Source organism: Eschrichtius robustus, chromosome 16, assembly GCF_028021215.1.
Source record: "Eschrichtius robustus isolate mEscRob2 chromosome 16, mEscRob2.pri, whole genome shotgun sequence".
Taxonomy (NCBI): Eukaryota; Metazoa; Chordata; class Mammalia; order Artiodactyla; family Eschrichtiidae; genus Eschrichtius; species Eschrichtius robustus.
This window is the reverse complement of record NC_090839.1, coordinates 80,873,442-80,896,977: the sequence shown is the minus strand read 5'-3', so window position 1 is coordinate 80,896,977 and position 23,536 is coordinate 80,873,442. Positions and strand designations below refer to the sequence as shown.

At 39.1% G+C, this 23,536-nt stretch overlaps 1 protein-coding gene across 2 annotated transcripts in view; it reads left to right on the top strand.

The window, feature by feature from the left end:
• AUTS2 (activator of transcription and developmental regulator AUTS2) overlaps window positions 1-23,536 on the top strand; it is a 1,118,812-nt gene that overhangs the window by 274,617 nt on the left and 820,659 nt on the right. For both annotated transcript variants that reach the window (XM_068565582.1, XM_068565581.1), the window contains exon 2: window positions 3,462-3,674. In XM_068565582.1, the coding sequence (XP_068421683.1) occupies window positions 3,462-3,674 (213 nt within the window). The remainder of the gene's footprint in view (window positions 1-3,461; window positions 3,675-23,536) is intronic.

Sequence of the window (23,536 nt, the reverse complement as noted above, 5' to 3'; positions counted from 1 at the left end):
TATGCAGTAATTTTATAAATAAAACTGTATCTTTGAAAGTATAAAGATACTCTCTAAAGATAATCTTCGAAAACCTCTTATGTAATAAAAACTTTTAAAAGACTGCATTCTTTACCTCTTAAGCTACCACCTCTATACACATTTTGAGCCTCTCTTTCTTCCCCTCTTCCCCTCTTCCCCTACACAGCCTCCAGAGTTGAAAATCTCAATATTAATTGGAGCTGAGATGATTGTATTGCTGCTGCTAAGACTTCAGCAGGTCTCTTACAAGCTAATGTCACGGCATGGGGTCCATTTGCTCCGTGTAGCTCTTCTGTGGTGCAGTGAGAATGCCTTGATTAATATGCTACATGAAAATAAAATGGATTTGGAAAAAATTATACCATACTCTCATAAATATTAATTCACATTTGTATGGAATTGCACATAATTTTCAATATACTTCGGAGCACCTTCAGTGTGAAAAAAAGATTTGGTCTCCGAAGAGAATGGCATAATTTTTTTCTAAAAGCACAGCTGATACATTATTAAATATCATTTTTATTAACCCTATACTCTACATCCACATGATGTAGGGCAGTAGGTGGACGGTGTGAACAAAGAAAGGTGTTTTTTTCAGCCTGTGGGGAGTTTATGTATTACCGTTAGAAGTGGTACAATTTAATCATATTATATAGAAGCAGTCCACAGTGGGACTTACCTGGCTGCTTCTGCTAGTGTTGCCATTATACCTGAGTGTTTTTTCATGATAGCTGACTAAATTGGTTACATTTGAGGCCAAATTCTGAGCAGATGTCTGACACAGCTGACTGTGGTCGTGGACATCAGACAAAGCAATAAACATAGCAGACATTTGTTGAACATTTGTCATCTGTTAGGCATAGTGTGCAAGGTTCTGAGACTGGAATTAATGGCCATGTGTACTTGCTTCGATCTCACCTTGTCCTCTAAACACTTCCTCACCACATCTTCATTGCCTTGGGAGACCTGCCTCTCCAGTGGCAGAGAGTAAATCATCTGCGGTGGAAGCAGCTAGAAGTTAGACCAGAAGCTACTCATTTGCCTTGTAGGATTATTATTTTTGATATATTCTTGCCCCAAAGATAAGGCCCTTCTCCTTTTCTGGGGCTTCTTGCTATTTGCTGTGATCCTTCCTGTGCGCCAGCAGTGCCTGCTTATTTGGGTTTCTTGGTTTCTTGCTTCTATCAGCATTTCTAGCTTGCCTCGCTCACTCTGTGTTAGAGACAGCTTGAGATATTATTAAATCACTATTGTGGTTTATAGATTTGGATATTTTAGTTGTATTATTTATTTAGCAAGCATAATTTGACCATCTATTACTTGCCTGGCTCTGTAAGTGAAGCACTGGGGTTACTGATACTTAGTACCGACCTTATTCTTTCAAAGAATCATGCTACCAGCTGCCTCAGGGCTTTTACACAAGCTGTTCTCTCTGCCCAGACTTTCAGATCTAGGTCAAATGGCAGTCATCTCCTCAGCAACAGTCCCCTCCTCTAGGCTAGACCATTTCCCCCAGTTTTAGCACCCTGTTAGCTTTCCCTTAGAGCAGTTAGTTCAGTTTGCAATTATATATTTGTGTGATTTGATTAGTGTCTGTCCCCTAAATTCTAAGTTCCATGATGTGGGGATTTTTCTCCCACACAATTGTTTTCCCAGCGCCTGCAGGACAGTGCTAAGTTTGTACTTGGAATGTACTAGGTGCACAAAAAACATTTGTTGAATGAGTGGAGACCTGAGAACAGTGCTTTGCATTACAGAACGGTCTCCCTGAACTGGCAGCCACTGGGAAGGGTTCTTGAACTAGAAAAGGGAGGGGAGTAGAAGGGTGGGCTTTTGAGGCCAAGGCAAAGCAGATGTAAATGTCCAAGGTCCCCAAATAATGGCCGTGGCTGAATTGGGAAAGACATCAAGGAGCACCGTGTGTGTCAAGTCGGGAGTGCTGAGGTATTAGGAAGAGGTAGAATAGATAGATAACTGCTCCAAGAATACTGGCTGTGAAGGAGAGGAAAGAGAGAGTGGTATTTTGAGAATGAGAAATGGATGAAGGGGAATGTTTGTTTTTGTTTTTATTTTTTATTTTATTTAAAAAATACATTATTTTATTTTTGGCTGCGTCGGGTCTTAGTTGCGGCAAGCGGGATCTTTCGTTGCAGCACGCATGCTCAGTAGTTGCGGTGTGGGGGCTCCAGAGCGCATGGGCTCTGTAGTTGCAGCACGTGGGCTCTCTAGTTGTGGCATGCGGGCTCAGTAGTTGCGGTGCGTGGGCTTAGTTGCCCCACGGCATGTGGGATCTTAGTTCCCCGACCAGGGGTCAAACCCATGTCCCCTGCGTTGGAAGGCAGATTCTTAACCACTGGACCGCCAGGGGAGTCCCTGGTTTTACTTTATTTTTAAATGTGCATTTAGGACCACAGAAACTGAGAAACTGTGTGCAGATGAGGCTCCAGGAAGGAGCATTTTCAGTGTAAAGAGGAACATATCTATTCATTAACAAATGATTGAATGCCAAATCATTTTAGTGTTATTGCTTAATGTGTACATTTCTCAGGGTTCTAAGGACTTTAACATATATTGTATCAGGTCATATCTGAGTCCATTTTCCATGTGGGCTCAGAGTTGCAGTGACTTACTCCAAGTTTCATAATGAATAATATCAGCATCAGAGCCCGAACCCAGGTCTTTTGGTATCTCAGGATGTCCTGACCTGCCTGAAGGCACAGAACTAACCTATGTCATGTGGCCTGAAATGCTTGCCTGTAGTTCCTACAGGTGCTGCTCCCTATTCCAGAACATCCATGATCCTTCTCCCACCCTCCCCCATCCCCCAGCCACACACAGGAATAAGTGAAAAGTTGCTGTTGATCTTGGTGATAATATGGTTGTTACATTTTGCAAAGAAGATGGGAATTAAGGATGCTCAGAGGAACTTGTGGTAAAAATATAATGCATTAAGGAAACATTTTAATCATGTGAATTGACAGTTTCTTTCTTGCTGGCTCACATCCACCTGGCCCTGGTATGTTCAGTCTTGTGCTGATTTTTTTGAATTGCGCATGCACTTAGTACTCCTTTTCTGAAACGTAATTGATGTACCATCTTGGGAAGTGAGTGTATTAAGGCTCCTCAGGGAATAGCATGCACTGGACCTAGGGGAGAGCCAGATGGAAAGCTACTACCCCAGGCAGGAGTGAAAGCACTTTTAATGGACAGATACTTTGTGCTTTGTTGAGCTTTTTCTTCCCCAAGAAGAATAGAAAGGATATATTTGTGGCATTAGGGAGTCAGAAAAATTGAGAGCCATGTTTCTTAGTTTTAGGTAGTGTCATACCCCACTTTCTTGCCTTTACTCCCTCCCTTCTAGGAACCCCATTTAGCCTCTGTTTTGGGTGTGACGCTAGCTACCTATGTAACCACCACTTTCCTTCTCTTTTTTTCTACAGAAAGATGTAGCACTTAAGCCTCAGGAACGCGTGGAGAAACGCCAGACCCCTCTGACCAAGAAGAAACGGGAAGCACTTACCAACGGCTTGTCCTTTCACTCCAAGAAGAGCAGACTCAGTCACCCGCACCACTACAGCTCAGACCGGGAAAATGACCGCAACCTCTGCCAGCACCTCGGGAAGAGAAAGAAAATGCCGAAGGGACTCAGACAGGTGAGGAAGCTTAGGGTTTGTTCATTCCTGTGGCTGCTCTTCCTCAGGTGCCTGCTTCTCTGGGGTTCTTCCTAACAGGTGGAGAAGATATTATCCTTGGTGGGTGCCGGAGGGCTGCCCTGCAGAGCTGTGTGTTTGCTTCTAAAAGAATATACCACACCAAGCTCATTGTTTTTATCACAGTTTGAAACTTTAGCACGGTACCCTTTCAGTAACATGTGCTCTGTGTAACAAAGCCTGATGCTGTCGCTACTGGCATTGAGGGCAGACTAACGGAAGTCTTGGTGATGGTCCAGGTAGACTGGCTTGCAGGGAGAGATCCTCTGAGGTAAAACAAAGGAAACAGGCAGATTTTTTCAAATACACTGTGTATCTCAAGGTTCTGAGGCGCTAAAAATGGTTATCTGCATGCAGGCAGTACCCTGCATAAGATTTATATTTTCCAGGGAAGCCCAAATACTGTGGCATGTGGGAGAGCACTGGAAGAAATGAGTTTGCCTTTTGGTTCTTTAGGTGTCCTCCGCAGCCTATAATTCAGGACTGTCTTTGTGATGTGCTGATTGTATGAAAGTCTGGTAGTGGGGCTTACTGGGCTGTTTAATAATTAGGTTTCAATGATCCACAAGAAAATACAGCTCTTGGCATTTGGGGAGCCTTTCTGCCTGTGGAAATCCCCATATGAGATAGATTAATAATGAGAAATGAAGCTGTTTATAGCAATTTTTCAGCACAAATCCGGAGGCTTTAGCACCTGCTGAGTTACCTGTGTCCTGGGTGTGTTTTATTTGCTTTTGGAGGGACCACTGGGTGGAATTGACTATCACTTGAAGGAAGCAGAGGAAGGGAGTGTGGTTCACAGAGCAGGTGCTGCTAATTAGAAGCTGAACAGGTAATTCCTAGTTTGCAGATGTTTCTCTGCAGAGGGAAGAGATCTAGGATCAGACAAAACAGTGGTTCTAAAACCTCACAGATCATTAGAATCATATCATGAGCCTTATTAAACACATATTCCTAGCTCTACCCTAGAACCTGATGAACCAGAATCGCTAGGAGTTTAGGCACAGAAGTTTGTCATCTCAAATTTCCTATTTGATAATGGTCAAGCCAGTTTGGAAATTTTTCTTACAAAGAATCAAGAATATATTTTTGGTGATGAATTTCAGTTAAAAGATTTGAAAGATCAAAGTCCTTAATAAGTTTGGTGTCAGAGTGGAACTTGATGGGTAAACTTCTGAGAAAATACCTAGAGTGATGGATTTCAGCATGGACTCATGAGGATCTCAGGGAAGTATCCCCAACTCTGACACACATGGCGGTTTTTCTTTGTCCTGAAATGAAATGCCAGGTTAGAGTTATAATGATTATTATTAACATTTATCTGATGCATAGCACGGTACAGTCGTTCAGTGAGGGAGTTTGTGTAGTATAATCTACAATTTTCACAACAACCCTGGTTAGTAGATGGTATTATGGTTACTTTACAGATGGGAAAACTGGGGCTTAATGAAATAAAGTGACTTGTCTGAGGCCACTTAACAGTGAGGTACAGAGCTAGGGTTTAGACCCAGATTTCTCTGCCTGTCTCTGTTTCCCCTGTATATTCTGCTTCCCTTGTTTGAGATAAGGACTCCAAGTCGTGAGATGCAGGGAGTCTACAAGTATTTTTAGAAACTACATGAGTTGGTTTGGTCAGAGGGAGTGATTGTGGTCATAGAAATGGCCTATGAAAGCTCAAGAAGAAAACAGGATAAACTATCAAGTACAGAGAGCAGAGAAGGAGCTTGGAAAATTGAAGGCAACCACATTTGGATGAAGATTTAAAAAAAAAAAACTTTTTGTTTTTTTTTGACAGAGAGTGGGGTGAGGGAGGAAGGGCTGGGTTCTATAAAAGATAGTTTTCCTGTGGTATTTGTGACTTCCGACTCATGCCTCTCCATGTGAGATATGTAGCAAAAGTGATTATTCCCGATGGAGAGAGGTTGCAGTGTAACCACTGCCTCTCCAACAGGGTGGGAGGAGGGCTTCTTACCCTTTCAGACAAGAAATCAATTTAATTCTGAGCTTACACACAGCTGTGGTTCCTCATCCTTGACTCTCTTACTTCCATACTTGATCTGACTTTTCTGTTCTCTGTCTTCGAAATCCTTCCTTCTACTCTGTCCTCTAGTGAAAGAGTTTATGATCTTACAAGAAGGCAAGGACCTGTATGTCTCAAATTCGAGTAGCTTTTTGGTCTTAATTATCCATCTTCTGGTACTAATGTTATTTGAAATCAAAGCTATCCTTATTTCAGGGAAAATATTTGAAAGGCAATTAGTTTGACTCACTTTTTATGAATCATGGAGAAGGAAAGAATGAATCGTATCTTTGGCCTATGTAAGAGTTTTAAAAACAAGTGGTGTTTTCTTATCTTCAGTGTTGATGCCAAAGTATACTATCCAAGTGTTATTTTAGTAGGAAGGGAAACAGAAGTTGATAATTGAGGTAAAGCTGTAATACTTTCATTTATAATATTCCTAGCATCATATGTGCTATTATGAAACCCTGAACAAATCACTGTCTGTTGCTGCCCATCTGTAAAATGAGAGATTTGGATTAGAAGGTTTCTCAGTTCCATGATTCTTTAAGGTTTTGAATAACACAGATATATAGTGTTGCTGAGGTCTGTAAAAGAAGACCATAGTAGGTCTGAAAGTATTTAGTTTTGGAGTCTGTAACTGGTTGGCTCTGTGAAGACATTAAAGGAGAAGAGTGAAAAAAAAAGCTCCAGCTGAGCTTGCACCCATCCCGATGAAGCAGTATATTTTGCCCGTGCTCTTCTCCATTTCCATACTGTTAAAAGAAAGTGTTCTAAGTAGTAACCACCCCAGTGGAACTTACTTGTTGGGTTATGTTTTTAAGTATAAATACATACTGACTTAGAAGATGCTGAGCTGGCAACTGTCTTGTAAAATGGTTGCACTTTTTTATATGGCAAATTTGAATTTTCTTCTTAATTTCCAAAGGGGTTTTAAAAAATGAAGAAAGGAGTAAGTGTTATATAAAAGACTACATGTCTTTCTGACCCCCCCTATGCTTATGTTTGTCCTACACAAAACTATTTGCCCACTATGTGAGTACTCAAACGTTATATTAAAAAGTTTTGGCTCTTACTAATAAGGATATGGTAGGTTGGTTTTTTTTTTGTTTGTTTTGTTTTGTTTTTCCTACTTTGACTTGGGAGCGGGAAAATCAAAACAGAGGTTGATAGGTCCTCTGCATAAGGACCTTTACTCTCTAACTGGGAAACTACTGAAGAGCACATTGAAGTCATGTGCTGCCAAACCTTCCAACTGACCGAGCCTTAACTTCTGCAGAAGCGTTTTGGGAAAACTTAACTCCTCTGAGGACTTTGAGTTTAGTTTTCTTTCAGTATGTCTAACTTCTAGACCACAGGGGATGCTTTAAAAATTTAGTGCTCTGTAGTTGAAAACACTGAGCAGAGGGGTTTTAAAAATAGAAAAGAGATGAGGAAAAGTTGATAAGGGTTCAGAGAACTCTCAGATTTGGCTCTGAGTGGATATTTCTAAATCTTCATTTAGTCCATTAGTCTGTCCCGTCTTTCTCTAGTATGAACTGAACCAGAGGAAATAGGCTTAAGTGAGCTAGGAGGAATTTTTAGGTTCTATGAACTCTTCTAACTAACAGACACAAGGATGGGTCATCAAAATAAATTCCGGAGTCTCCCTCCTAACTGAATTTTAACTGCCAAAAAGCCATTCATCTAAGGACAGAATTTCCCAGAGAGAGGCAACCTATTGAGATAGCTTCTAGCCATAGGAGAACACTATTTGGGAGGAAAATAAAGGAATTCGGGAATATTTCAGGAGCCCGGCAGTTAGACTCTAACCTTGCTGGTGAGAATGGCTTATGTGGGAATGCCTTACGTGGTTTAAAAATCTTTATACAAATTGATCTGGGTAGGTGTTGCTTGTAAAGAATGGAAATTTGCTCCTCTCTCTGAAAGTCTAGTTTGGTGGAGTCAAACTCGGTGGAGGATTAATAGCTGACATTGTAGACATCAAAGATGTATACTGATTTCTAGGAAGAGGAGGGATTGATCCCAGTGCCAAGTCTTTAGAATTAGAGCTCTTGTTTAAAGCTTTGCGTGGTGGCTGCGTCTGCTTTGTGTATTGGCATTGCATGTTCGCCTTGTTTGGAGTGAGTGGTTGTGTTGGTCAAGGGCCCAGGTGACTAAACCACCAGCTGAGCTTGCACCCATCCTGATGAAGCAGTATATCTTGCCCGTGCTCTTCTCCTTTGAGAGCATTTACTACCAGAGGCAGATCCTTTATTTCAGTGGACTCACTCAGATTGTCGGAAGACTTCTTGGTGACATTTGTTACTAGTAGAAATTAACTTGTGAAGGAGGATTTATAATGGAAAACTTTGATTAAGCAGACCCAGTTCAAGTCACATTGCTGAAGACCTTCTAATTAGTTCTGGGTGGAAATCCAGGCTGAAATCACACAGGTATTTATCCAGTTTGACGCTAGAGCCTACAGGTTTCTGGAAATCAGAGCATTTGAAACACTAATGTAATTAGGTGTTATACTTTAGTAATGAAAAGACATGCACTTTGCTAGGTGCTCTTTCATAAATACATTTGTTATAATGGTTAAATGACTGAAGGTATATTGAGCTGGTATCAAGAAATGTGAGCTGCAGTTAAATCGTTTTAACTTCATACTTCAGAGTTTCAAGTTTAATGTGTTAATTGGGATTTCATTTGCTTTTTAAAAATTGTGTAGTCATGTGAAGGTTACAAATTGAGATATTAAAGACAATTCTTTATTTTTCCTTCTGATGCATTTAAGTTGCACACTACTTCTTTCCCTTTGCCAAAACTACAGAAATAAGAGTAAAAACATGTAAGAAAAGACTGGGACCAGGAGTGAGGAAGGAGGTTGGCTTATAATTGCTCTTGGAATCTTGATTGACTTGAAATAAGGATAAGATGCCAGTTTTTAACATCTGATTTTTGAGGAACCTCCAACCCAGGCCGATCTCTTCTCAGAATTAGTTGTGTATTATATTGGAGGTATTTGTTTGGTATTTGGAAACCTGCGACTATTATAACAACAGATTATGTGAAGGTTTTTGGTGTGTCCCCCCCCCCCCCCCCCCCGCCCTTGGGCTTTAGAAGCAGTGAGTTTATTTTTTGAGTTCTAGAATTTTTGTTTTGTGTCTTTTGACCCCGTACATTGTTGTCTGGGATATATTCTGTTGGCCCTGCATGTTGGTAAGAGTGAGCATAAATATCACTTGACTTCTGTGAGACAGATGTTTGAAGTGAGGTGGCCAGTAATAAATTTTATCCCAAGTGATGTATATAACTCTTAATTAAAATTTAGTAAAAATTGACCAAAAAGAGGACATAGCACATTGACTACCATCTCATAAAATAAAACCCATAGAGAGAAAATAGGCTGAATTGGAAAAGGAACTGCAATTAAAAGAATGGGCATTAACTCAGCTCCAATGATCCTGAGACCTATAGAAATTGTTTAATAAAACAGTGACATTCACTAATCCCAAAGTAGGAATTTGTTATACGTATGTGTGTGTGGAGTTTTATTAAGGGCCATTTAAATATACTAAATATACTATATATTCTTAGAGGAGTAAGATGGGCAGTGACAGAAATCATTCTCAACTCTACGTACTGTAAATTCCTACAATACTGGTGATTGAAGGGTGAGGCAGCATGTTTTTCTCTTTACAAGATTTAGACACTACACTTCGGATACTTGATGAAGGTAGACAGACTCCCTTTATTTATATTAAAACTGCATTCTGTGTTAATTTAATGGTAGCTTTTCCCTCTTCTGAAGATACAGTGTTGTCTGCATGTGGCCAGATCTTAGCTACAGAACGTGAAATAAGCCTCCATGTGTTCTGCATTCTAATCTCCACTTACAGCAGTCCCATCTCCACACAAGTCTGTACATGACAGGTAATGAGTGGGAGGTGGGAGTGGGTAGGTGGCTGTGTGGTTTGCAGTGGTGTCAGTTGGGGAGCTGAACAGATGGTTGTGATAGCCACGTGTTGCGAGATTCCCGTGGGAGTTGATGGTGGTGACAGGCGACTCACAATGTGCTATTTACAGTTTGGGTTTACAGTCTTTCAGTGACATCTGAATGCTCTTTAGCAACTGCTTTCATTACTGCCTTTCGAGGAGCTGCTAATTGAAAATGAAATTGTGGGTGGGCTTTAAGGCAGGCCCAGGCAGCTCTGTGTGGTAAATGTTACTTGAGAACTGTTGGATATTTTAAGGCCCAATTTGTAATTCTTCTTCCAAGGGGGAAAAGCTAAAGGTGCATTTGAAGATTCAGTATGTGCACATAGGCAGAGCCGAATGTCTCATCCTGCCCAGAGAGCCAAATGTGGACTCACTGGGCTGGAAAACAAGCCATCTGCCCAGGGCTCACCTTTGTATGGTTTCCTTTAAATGTGTATAACTGTGTAAGGTTCTTATTTTAAACCTGCTAACATCTTGTAATTGCCATGAGTTTTTTGTAGGACATCATCCTTCTTTCTTCCTCTGCTGTTTGTATAGTGACTGTGCAGGAGAAAATGATGATCTGATCTCTTGAACTCTGAGATGTTATATTCAAGGTCTTGCATACAACTTTTCTTCCTATAAACCTTTTCCTATCATACAATTCTGTTGAAGGCAGTTGGGGCCTCCAAGCACAATGAGGGAAGAGGAGGATGGAGGATTAGATTGGACTTTGTGGATGGTGTTCTTGATTCTCTTATGGCTGCCTCCAGCTGCGGGATTGTCATTTGTACCTCATCTTCAGAGTTTGTTAGCTAAAGCATCAGTAGCATTTCTGAAATGGTAGCTTTTGTAAGTGTTTACATGTTGAATTGTTTTATTGCCCATACTCAAAATAGCTTTGCACGGAGAAATCTTGTGCTGAACAAGGAATGACCTCCCTCTTGGAAGTGCTGTTAGCTCTCTTTTTAATTAAATGTGAAGATAGATACAACATTACTGCATCCTTTTTAGCTTTCCCTTGAACATTTCAGTGAATACTGTGAGACAAAACCATACTGAATTATATGCTTTGTTTGAGTAGGGCCGATATTTGCTTTTAGAGCGTCCCTGAGGGGCTGAGGGGACCTTGATGACACACCCCTTGCTGTACTTAACCGTCAGTCCCATTAGACCTGCTTTGCCACAGGAACCCAACTGTTTTAATGTGCTTGAGTTACTGCTGGGTCCTAATGATGTTTAAAAGACCCTATTTGGGTATTCTAAATGAATTCTGGAGCATTTTGTCTCTTGATACAAGTCGTGATGATTTTGTACCAAGCAATATAACAGAGTTCTTTCAGAAACTCAGGGTCTTTTCACATCTAGAGGTGTGTGTCCTTATACTAGTGTTCACAAACACACACACAGGAGCAGAAACCAAAATGGCTCACAAACTTGGGCCAAGTCCTGTCCGGGCCTGCCTGGTGTCTTTCAGGAGGCCCGACAAGCTCTGCCATGGGGCCTGCGGAAACACTTGACCTGCATTCATTGATCACAGCTCTGCAGAAGCTGTCACTTCTCCCGCGCCTCTGCCTACAGTGACGCCGTTATTGCTGGTCATTCTGTGACCACCGTGCACCTGCGATTGCTCAGGAAGCACTCACGTCACTACATGTCTTGAAATCATGTAGTGCAAGGCTGGACGGTCCTAATTGCTAGTGATGGTTCTGAGTGGCTGAGATTGGCTGTGATTAGATTGAGAAGCAATTAGCTGCATTTTATGGATGGGAACATACAGAATAATGTTTCTCAAAGGGTGGTCTTCAGACCACCTATGTCAGAACGACCCTGGGGCTTTTATTAACATGCAGATTTCCAGACAGCACCTCTGACTGGTGGAGCCACAGTCCCTGGGATGAGGGTAAGAGTGTGACACCAAGTTCCTTAAGCAACTCCAATGCAGGTGCTGCAAGAATCATACTTTTAGTAAACTGAATCGTGTTTTTTTTTTTTTTTTTTTTTAGAAAAGAGAAAGGGAACATTTCTGTGCTATTTGCAAAACTTGTAACAAATCTTAAAGTTTTTAAACCGTGTCCTGTTTGAACTAATTTTATCAATACTAGGACCACATTCTGGTTCTGTATATTTACTAATTGAGTTCTTTTTCAAAATATTATTGGAAAAAAGAAATGTTTCTTCCGAATACTATAGACATTACATTATAAAAAATGTTTTCAAAATGGCTGCTTTTTGGTAGTTTACTAGAATGTAGCCTCAGTAGAATAATTATGTTGTATTCTTCTCTCTTTATACCCCCAAGCTCCCTCAAAGAACACAGCTTTTTATACATCTGGTAACTGCAGTTTATTCATTACTCTTTCTTTTAGTTTCCTTTTTTTTTTGGCTACACCATGCGGCATGAGGGATCTTAGTTCCCTGACCAGGGATCAAACCTGTGCCCCCTATAGTGGAGGTGCGTAGTCTTAACCACTGGACCGCCAGGGATGTCCCTTTTAGGTTCCTCTTATTGCTTTCTTCTTTCAGCACCACAGTGGTATTTCACTCTTAACGTTTATAAATTTTATGAATCCTCCATATTATAAAAATTGGTGGTATTCAGTGGCAGTATTGGGGGGCAGGTGTGAATTAAATCTGAAAATACTGCCTAGGTATCAGTTGAGCCTAAAGACCATTAACTGTTTTCTTCATTAGTAAGAAAGCTTCAATATAATAAAATTTTATACTTGAATTTCTGGTTTGGGTTCCACAAATTCAAAAGGAAATATTTTCCTTCTAAAACCAGACAGACCAAAGGCCCTCAGAAGAAATTTTGTTTAAGTAGCAAAACGTAGATTTAGGACTTAACAATTGCCTGAGGTGTGTCAACAGTGGGTAGCATTTGTTTTTAATGCATTGCTCTGAGACCAGAAATACTGTTCCTCTGGAGATGAGTGCAAAATGATCTCCTGAACAGTTGCTAATGAAATTATCACACTGTATGAATAAGACTGTTGATAACAACTTCTGATGTAAAAAAATACTGTCATCAAATTTCTCTAAGAAATAATGAGGATGATGGGAAAAGCCCCTGCCTCTCAGGTGAACTATAAAGCTGGGCAATGGGCCCAGCTCACATTGCTAGAAGGCTGAATGGTACTTTCTGAAACTTAAGCAGCCCACTTGCATAATTTATCATCACCTGCCTCCTACCTCCTCGTATTAAAACTCTAAATTTGTATTTCTCAAATGAATATGGCAGTGGGGAGTATTAGGGCGAGGCATTCGCGGGCTGTGATTATGTAGCTATGTGTGAAGGGGGATATATTGGGATCATGTAGGGAGTCTATGCCAGCTGCCCCCTTGGTTCTCTAGGTAGAGTGAGGAGACAAATTGACATACCAGAATACTGAGAGAGAAGGATATGGAGTTTAAAAAACCTTTCCCTGATGATTCTGACCCTGCTCTTTTCTGCTTCCTCTTAAACCTGATGGCCCATCTTTCTTCTTCCTTTTCTATCTTGGAGCTTGTCTTCAGGCTAGACTTTCAGCTTTTGGGCTTTCATCTCACTCTCTCCTTCCCTTCAAAATCTCTTGCTTGCTTCTCCACCCAGTCAGGATTGCACGGGAAGCCACTTAGATTTGCTCTTAAAGTTACAAAATGCCTTTGCCACCTGGTTCATTGCTCCCTTGACCATGCTGGTCCTTTCCCCTCAACATTTATACTGGTCATCTTACCTGGATTCTTAGCATAGTTCAGCATTGTTTTGCTCATTGCTATTTACTGTCTTGTTCAAAAAGTTTCAGTGACCCTCCATAGCCAGTGAAATAAAATCAAAGCCGCCTTAGTGTAGGACCTCCTGGATCCCAAGTTTGCTTCAACGTACCTTTCCTGCCTTGCCTCCCTCTTTCTGCTCTCCATAAACACCAAACCGTTGCTGCACTTGGCTGTTATTTGCAAGAGCCCTGTGTTTCCTCCACACTGCCAAGCCTGTGCCTATGCTGTTCCCTTCATTTGGAATGGCCTTCTTCAATAGTCATATTTATCTTTCAATGACTACTTCAAATCTACTTCTTCCTTGAAGCTTTTATCATCTTTTCTCTCCGAATTAATTGCATTTTCTTCAGAACTCCCATGATCCTCTGTTTATAACTAGGGTGACCCCAGAATTTATCACCTCATGTAGGACATTTCTGAGAGTGAAAGGGGGCACTATGAATAATTACCTTGGAACAATAAGCATAAATCAGGACTTCCTGGAAAACTAGGATTATACAGTCACTGTCTTTATAATTCACTTTTGACCTTTTTCATCTTGTACCCTGTTTTAGAGTTGGTTGAATACACATCCTCCCCACCTAAAGTCAAGCTTCCTGAGGACATTTCTCTGTGACACAACAAGGGGCCCAGGATTGTGCTGCATGTAGGAAGTAAAACCCTTGAAACCCGTTTCAAGGCTATCCCTGCCTGGAAAACCTGAGATACCTTTCGTGTTTTCCGTTTCCGTTGTCGAGCCCTTGCAATTCATTCTCCATACAACCACCAGCGTGAGCTTTTAAAAATACACATTTGATCATATTATTCACAGATGTGAATTCACTCAGTGTTTTCAAATTAAAATTCAGATTCCTATGGGCTCTAGTGCCTGGCTCTCCAGCGCTCTTTCTTCAGCTTCATGTCTTGCTCACTGGGTGCTGCCCCTCTGTCCTTCCTTCATTTCCTCCAACATGTCAGGTTCTCTCCCACCTCAGGTAGCTTACACACGTTGTTCTCTCCGCCCAAAGTGCTCTTCCTACTGCTCTTGGCATCATGGGCTCCTTCTAGTCTTTTAGGCTTGAGCTGAAATGTCAACTTCTTAAAGAGGCTTTTCCTGACCATAATGTTCACTCCAGGGGTGTCCCTTTATTCCCTTCTCCTTTGCACCCACCTTTTTAGTTTCCTAACACTTAGCACAATTTATAATTACAGACTTTTCCATTCTGTATCCTTCTTTCTGCCCCTTCTGCTAGACTCCAGGCTCTGCTGAGGCAAAGTACCATAGCCATTTTCTCCACCATAGTGTTTGTAGCACATTGCCTGGCACATAGAAGAAGGTGCTTCATAAATTAAGGTTGAATGATTGGAGGTTGGAATAATAATTATTTTTGCAATGATGACATTGCCAATTGCATGCTCTTGTTGCATTCCAACGTTAATTGCTTACAGCAGAAAAAAAAGCCAATACAGTATGACCTTTGTTTTCCCTCTCTGGGGATATGAATGTAAAATGAGATACTGATGATCAGCAGATACACACCAGGCAAAGATTTAATCCAAGAAGTCACTGCCCTTCTGGTGGATGGCGTCTGCTGGTCTCCCATGGAATGTATCAGCATTCTGTCGTCCCAGTGTCCTGCCCATCAGTATGGTGAAATTGCTACTGCAGCCAAGAAAAGCTGGCCCAGGGAAACTGCAGCATTCCATTTTTCAGAGATCATCCCAAAGAGACTAGACAAGCAGCAGAGACAGAGGGGATGGTGGGTGGGAGTGAGGTGGAATTTACTGAGTCCTCTTTTACATGCAAATATTTTGTGTGGGGTTCTCCTTTTTTACCATAAAAGTACAAACTATTTTTAGTATCAAAGCATGAATAGCATGTCTTTGCACTGTAAAATTATTGTCCCACATGCCCTGTGTCTAAAATATTTTGACTTTAGAGAACAGTTTTGTGTTATTTCCTTGTTAATTGGCCTAATTAATCCATTCTCCCCATAGTCACTCTTTCGGCAAACATTAACTGAGCATTCTTCATGTGCAAACCTTATATAAGAGACTCTGACATAACAGAAGGGATGTATAACCATGGTAACTCTGCGCTTGATGCGTTCACAGCTTAGTAGATCCATCCTGACCTCATGGAGAACTCTCAATGTAAGTGAGGCTGAGACTGGTGCATTAAGTGTAATTCAAAGGGAGACACAGTTGAGCATCTCTTAGAGAATGAATACCTTCAGACACGTGTACTAAAGTCCTTTTCATTTCTTTCCCGCCATGCCATTTCCCTCTGCCTTTTAAAGAAACTCATGAGAATAATGCTCTATCCTACTGAAGGCATCAGTAACTGTTAGAAACAGTGCTGTGTTGTTTATTAGTTCTCTTGGGTTCTTAGTTTTACAAATAAAGGCTTTGGCATTCTCACACTTTTACTTCAGGTGCAGTTTACTAGGAATTACCTGGCCCAGTAATTTTATTAAAATCTTAATGGCTTGCCAGTGTTTCCAGAAACTGCCATTGTTTTTGACATGGACCACAAAAATAGGTGGTCCTATTCTAGATTATTTCTAAAAATAATCTAAATTATTTCTAAAATTATTCTAGAAAAATATTTTCTAGAAGTGGTTTTGCTGTGTTTATAAGCCCAGTTGTAACTTCTTACTCTTGGAACTCTTGGTATGGGAAAGTCATGTTTCTGTCAAAAGATGGAGCTCTTTATGCTAATCTGCACAAAACAGAAACTCTCTCTCATTTTATGTCATTTCTGTTTACTGGAGGTAGACAGTTATTTTCAATGCAAGCAGAACTTCAAAAATTCTTAAATATTTAAAAGGAATATTTGTATAGGTGTTTAGGTCTCAGATTTATAGGGAGAATACTGATGGGAGATTGTACAATTAGTGATCCCAGGAGTAGATTGTGGAGCAGTTACAAATTTACTGGCAAGTTATATTTTTTCTTCTAGAAGATAATTTGTAAATTGCTTTTTTTTTTTTGTTTTTGGAAACACTAGCTTTCTTAGAAAGTGTTAGAAATGGTGGTTTCCTGGTGAATTTCTCAAAAAACTGTTCTATAAAGTTCACTCCCCCTCTCACACTACTTGCTTTCCCTTGGCATCCATTCATTAAATATTTATTGACCATATACTCCTGTAGGCAGACATAATTTTAGGTGCATATAGCAAACAAAATGACAAAACTCTCCGCCTTGGAGGAAGTTACATTCTGGTGGATTCAGTCTTTTTAGCTGCAAATTCCATTTAAATGTCCAACGCAGACCTTTCTTCTCGGCTTCCAGTTTCATAAATTCAGGTGCTTATCACTTTTTTTTCCCAACCTGGATCATTCATAAGCATTTCAAATTCAACATTTTTCACATTGAACTCTACAACAGTGGTCCTAAGTTTGCTCTTCCTCTTCAATTTCCTCACTTAGTTAATGTTCACAGCGTCTGCTAAACATCCAAGCCATAAATCTTCTTCTGCTAGAAACCTGGAAGTCATACTCTTTTTCCCTTCACTCCTCATATCCGCACATCCTCTAGATTTATGTCCTATGTATTTCTCATCAGTCCCTCTTCATTTACCACTTTCTACCCTGCCAGTGCATTGGTTCAGGTCCTCCTTCTCTTGGCTATATTAGTAGCTTCTTTCCTGGCTTCTCAGCCTCTAATCTCACCATTCTTCAGTCTGTCCTCCAAATTCCTTCTAATGTAATCGTGACAACATACAAATTAAATCATGTTACTTGCTTGAAGAGACTTCATTGACTTGACTTTACTTACAGGCTAAACCAAAAACTTCTTTGTGTAAGTGTAGAACTGCATGCATTTTTATACCTTTAGGAATTTCCCCATCTTGCTCTTGGTGTGCTTCCTGACCCCAGTAGGTACCCTTATCACATCAGCCTTATCTATTTCCTAAAATGTCTTCTACCCCCCTCTCCCCCACAAATCAGAGTTCACTTTGCCTTAGTGAGTATGACGTGAGTTACATGTGAGAAGCACAGTCCTATTAAGTCAGAGATGGATGATTCCACTTGTTAGAATAACATCGTTTGAAAGGACATATTTTTAACTGAGAAAATTTTCAATTAGGTAGAATTTAATATGGTGCAGGAGAAGTAAAATGAAAAATTTTAGAGGACCATGGGAACAAATTTTAAGGGGAATAGTCCAAAAGCATTAAAAAGACAAACTTTTTTTCATGGTGGTCATTGCTGGGCACTTATATTGGGGTAGCAGTTGGGGATGACTGAAGACTTTTGTTAATGGAAGTGTTTTTCAGGCTTAGGAGTTAATAAGTCAAGGACTGCCTTTACTGAGAACTCTTTGGGGGTTTTTCATCTCTAGAAGAGGAAACTGTGCTTCTCTGTGAGTGAATTCTTTAGGGGTTCAAACCAAGGAACACTAGACATGATCCGAACCTTTTTATTCTTTTAAGTTAATATTGAAATGAAAACTTTTATAGATACAAGGGCATTTCTGTTACCAATCAGGTGTATAAACTTGGTGAGGATTTAAAAATGTGATCTATGTTGGTTTATTTTTAAATAAGGTACCTGAAAAAGTGACCACAAATATGCTAAAAGGTTTATTTGAAGTAAACACAGTATTATAGCTCCCCTGGCATAATTATTCCATATTTTGTCTTGGTGAGTCAAGGCACAAAGCAAGGATAATCACAGTGTTTGTAGAAAACAACACTTCGAGCTGGGCTCCTATTATTTTGATTTTGGCTCTTTTACTTGCTCCAGCTTCCACATTCTTTTTTTGTAAAGCTTTGGTAGAAATGCTATTTTTTTTAAGGCAACTTATTGTCTTTATTATTTCTACCAAAGTTGCTGTATTCCAGATCAGCATAGTTTTTAAGGTATTTTTGTGTCATAGGTGAACTGTTGTAGCAGAATGAAGCAGTCATTTTAAAAAGCTGTGTTTTCCTACCCATTTCCACATTCCTTTTAAAAGGCTACTCTTGGAGGTGGAAATAAAACTGTTGATGAAAAGAGTGAGATAAGGAATAACTTCTCTCTTACACTCCTGAGGTGGGGTCCTTCACTATTCTTGTGCGTGTCAACCTAGTACATCTTCTTTCCTTGACAACCAGGTAAGAGACAACGTGTAAAATTGATTGGACTGTGATTCAGAGAGTGGGAAACAACCAAAAAGTGTATCAGAACACTTCTACGTTAGAGAGGCCCCTTCTACACTTTTTCTTTGTTGGTTTAGACAATATGAAATATTGTGTTGATATGTAGGTAATTGAGGACAAATTGTGGCTATTGATATGAGAAATGCTCTTTAGGTTTTTCTTTCAACAATTACGGGGATCTTCATTCAGGGCAGTGAAATTATTTCTCCTAGACGTTACATGCAGGCAGCTGGAAGAAGAGGAAGTTGTCTTCACATTGTCTTATGGCTGTGACTTTCAACTCACTTACCAAGATATTTTAAGCACTATAGCTAATTAGAAGGAAAGAGAGCAGTTTTGTTGTGAACATTTTCAGTGAAGAATAGGATGTCAGCGTTTGCTGTTGTATTGTTCAGGCTGTATGAATACTTTATCGCAGAAAGTACCTGGAAATCAGGAGTCTTGGGTTACAGGTTCTGTCTTGCTGTTGACACATTGTCTGTCCTTCACTGAGTTATTGACTGTCTTTGACCCTCAGTTTTTGTGACTGAACAGTAATGCAGACGGTGTATACTTCTAACACTGGGAACCGGTAATATGTGTGAAGTTGTAAGTGCTGGAATACTTAAAATTTCCTTTTCCTTAAAAGTGTTAATAAGCAGATTTTAAAAATCATGAATTACCTGGACTTTGGTAGTATTAACATAGTTTAGATGAACCTGCACTTAAATATGTACTAAGTACGAAGAACAACACCTAAGAGTTTCTGCTTTGCAGTAATGACTCACTTTGGTAAAAATTATGATGTGCATATGGTTATTAGACTACTATAGATCCCAGTGGGTACATTAGATTGAAAAACCTTAAACGGAATGGGCTCATGCATACTGTTTTTAACAGATGATAAAAGCCTTTTGCTGAGAAGAGGTTAATATGAAATGGTAAGACATCTTTGTTTAGGGGCCATACCTGTTGGCAGCTATCTGAGAATTGTAATTTTAGATCTTTCAAATTGAAATCATGGAAATCTGTTTCTTATGAATAATTCATAGTGAAGTAATGCAGTGAAATTATTTCTAAATTTTACTTTTTTAAGCATTAATCCATATTATTGGACACATCAGGTTTTAGTTTAGTTTTTTTAATTTTGCAGAAAGTGAATTTTGGGGTACATGTATTGCTTTTTCTGGTTTAGAAAATTCTTCCCTGTACCTCATTTATATAGAGTGAATGAAATTTGTAAGAAACAGTGTCACCTCACTGGGACTGCTCAACAGTCATTTGGCTGAAGCGGTCATTGTATTGCGTTTCCTTTCCTGCTCTTTTGCAAATGAGCTCTCTTCCTTCAGGAAATGGTTTATGTGCATTCCACATGTCCAAAACCCTGTTGTTATTATAGAGACATGAGAGGAATATAAGAGATGGATCTCTTATTTTCCAGGGCTTCATCCTTGGGTTACCTAATTACTTTGAAACAGTTTAAAGTGAATAAACTGTGAAAAATACTCTTTGAAAAGTTGTTGAATGATAGATATGCTCTTAGTTTCTCACTAATCTCTCTTGTGGTTTTTCTACTGCCATATATTTTTCTTGGGAGAGTTTTCTTACAGCTGTATTTGTGATCTTGGGCTAGGATTTATGAGCTGCCACCATTAAGGTCTCCCTCTGGCTTTGTCATCAGAGAAGGAGGGTTGTGTGTGGTTTGTTTTCTTATTGTTAATATGTGAGAATTTTTCCTAATAAAAATAAATGCATAAATGTTTTTCTTGACATTGTGTTTTTAGGATTGACTTATTAAGAGAAATGTGTCAATTGTGAAAATTTCTTCCTGAGATTAAAGGCAAAATTTCCAAAACAGTATGCATTGTGGTTGTCTGAAGAAATGTGTATCTTCCGGTTTTAGCATTAGACTTGGGATTTTTTCTTAATTTAATTGTTATAACTAGGGCCAGTAGAAAAGTTAAATGAAACAAAAAACATTGTGGTGGGAAGCAGAAGGAGGAAATTCAGGACATGTAAGAAAATCTTTTTGGATATTCCGGATGATTGTTAAGATTAGTAAATATTGACAACCCCAAGGATTTTTGAGTGGCACTCTGCAGGCTGCCCTGCATTTGTAGAATTCAAGCACATCAAACTGCATCATCTTTGGTTTTTTGACCTTCTGCACTTATTCTGTGAAAAGCTTGGATCTCTGACTAAGCCAGCCTTGTGGTTAAATATAAACTATTACCAACTAGTTCTCTCCTCTTTGGGCTCCTAGAGAGATTCAGTGGGGCAGTTCAAATCTGTTTGCATTATTAATTCAGCTAGCATAAGCTAACCCTTTATTTCACTGTTCTTAAGAAATATGTATTTTAATCTGGGGACACAGGTAGAACGAATTGACCTATTAACTCAGACTTCTCTAAGACTTTAGAAATGACCTATTTAAGCTGTGCCTCTTTTTAGCACTTTTACTATACAGGCCCTGATATGCAATATTGACATATACAATAAGCATTAATGTGGGAACAAAACGGCATTTCATGCTCTTACATAACCCTTAACTGTTTCACTTCTCAGACTGATTTTTGGTTGTGGCCAGCTCAGAAACTCCCAATTTAATTAAGACTGTCATGTTATGTGCCAGAAAAAGCGCTTCTCTCCTTACAGATTTCACCACTTTTTAATGAAGACCATTTACCTGTAGACAGGATATGTTACATTAGGATACGATCTGGGTTAACCCTGGGCTTATGGAAAAGGGTATTGGCAGCATCGGTGGCAGTATTATCTCTCAGTTGATTTTGTACCCTGTTTTCAATATTTTCTATATATTCCGTTCCCTCAGGTGTTGGTTTCTTATTCTTGTATTAAAGGGAAACCAATATTGATGTTGTTTCCCTGAGGATTTATATAATAAGCAAAAAAGAAATGAGAGAAGTGAATTTTTATTTTACATGTCTGAAAGTGCTTAACCAGTTGTTAGACTATCTGTTACTACAGGATGGTAGCCACTGGGCCTGTACTAAGTGTTTGCCTGAATCAAATCTATGAATAGTTGGCCAAGCCACCTCCTCTTCCTGCCTTTCCTATTTTTTTTAAAGCAGTGTAATTGACATAAACTAGACAGTAAATGTTCCATTTTGAGTTAATTTATGTATATGGTGAGAGGTATAGATCAAAATTAATTTCATTTGTATATGGACATCCAGTTTTTCCAAAGTCATTTTGAAAAAGCTATCCATTCTCCACTGCATTGCCTTTTACACCTTTGTATAAAAAAATCTGTTATCCATATTGTGTGGATTTATTTCTGTACTGTCTATTGTGTTGCATTGATCTATTTGTCTTTTTGCCAATACTGTAGCTTTATAATAAGTTCTGAAATCAAGTAGTGTTAGGCCTCCAACTTTGTTCTTCTTTTTCAAAGTTGTGGCTTTTCTAGGTCCTTAGTATTTGCATACTAATTTTAGAGTCAGCTTGTTAGCTTCTACAAAGCGTCCTGCTTGGATGTATGTTGAGATTATGTTGATGTTATAGAATTATTTGGGGAGAATTAACAATTTAAAAATAGTGGAGTTTCTAACTCTTGAATAATGTATATTATCTCTGTTTATTTAGGTCTTATTTAATTTCTCTTAGCAATATTTTATAGTTTTCAGTATACAACTCTTTCTCATCTTTTATCAGATTTATTCCTAAGTATTTCATATTTTTGGTGTAATAAATTATATTGTCTTAAAAATTTAATTTCCATTTGTTCATTGTTAGAACTATATAGAAACATGTTGACTTATCTATATTCATCCTGCAACCTTGCTAAATCACTTTAGTGGTTTTTGTAGATTCTGTCTGATTTTCTACACAGATGGTCATATTTTTAGTGAACAGATACAGTTTTGTTTTTTGTTTTTTTTTTAAATTCCTAGCCTGGATGTCTTTTTTTCTTTCCTAAGTTCGCTGGCTGGAACCTCCAACATCATGTTTAATAGAAGTGGTAAGAGCAGACATCCCTGCCTTGTCCCTGATTTTAGGAGAGGAAAGTAGCTAGTCGTTCACCATGAAGTCTGATGTTAGCTGTATGTTTTTTATAGATGTCCATTATTAGGTTGAAAATGTTTTGTTATATTCTTAGTTTATAAGACTTTTATCAGTAGAGGATGCTAGATTTTTATCAAATGCCTTTTCTGTGTCTATTAGGATGATCATGTGAATTTTTATTTTATTTTATTTTTTTAAAAAAACTTTTTATTTTTTATTGGAGTATAGGTGATTAACAATGTTGTGTTAGTTTCACATGTACAGCAAAGTGATTCACTTATACATATACATGTAGCTATGCTTTCTCAAATTCTTTTCCCATTTAGGTTATTACATAATATTGAGCAGAGTTCCCTGTGCTATACAGTAGATCCTTACTGGTTATCCATTTTAACTACAGCAGATCATGTCAATTTTCTTGTTTTATTTTGTTAATATGGGGATTCACACTGATCTATTTTTGAATACTGAACCTTGTGTTTCTGGGTAAACCCCACTTGGTCATGATCTGTTACTTTTTAAATATATTGTTTGATTTGATTTGCTAACATTTTTAAAATGAATCTTTGCATTTATGTTTAAAAACAAAATTGACCTGTAGTTTTCTTTTCTTGTGATGTCTTTGTCTGGTTTTGGTATCAGGGTGATGACCTCGTGATGGATAAGGAAATATGCCCCCCTTTTCAATTTCTTGAAAGAGTTTATATAGAATTGTTATTATTTCTTCATTTTATTTTATTTTTTTATAAATTTATTTATTTTTGGCTACATTGGGTCTTCGTTACTGCACGCGGGCTTTCTCTAGTTGCGGAGAGCGAGGGCTATTCTTTGTTGCTGTGTGTGGGCTTCTTATTGCGGTGGCTTCTCTTGTTGCAGAGCACGGGCTCTAGGCTTGCGGGCTTCAGTAGTTGTGGCACGCGGGCTCAGCAGTTGTGG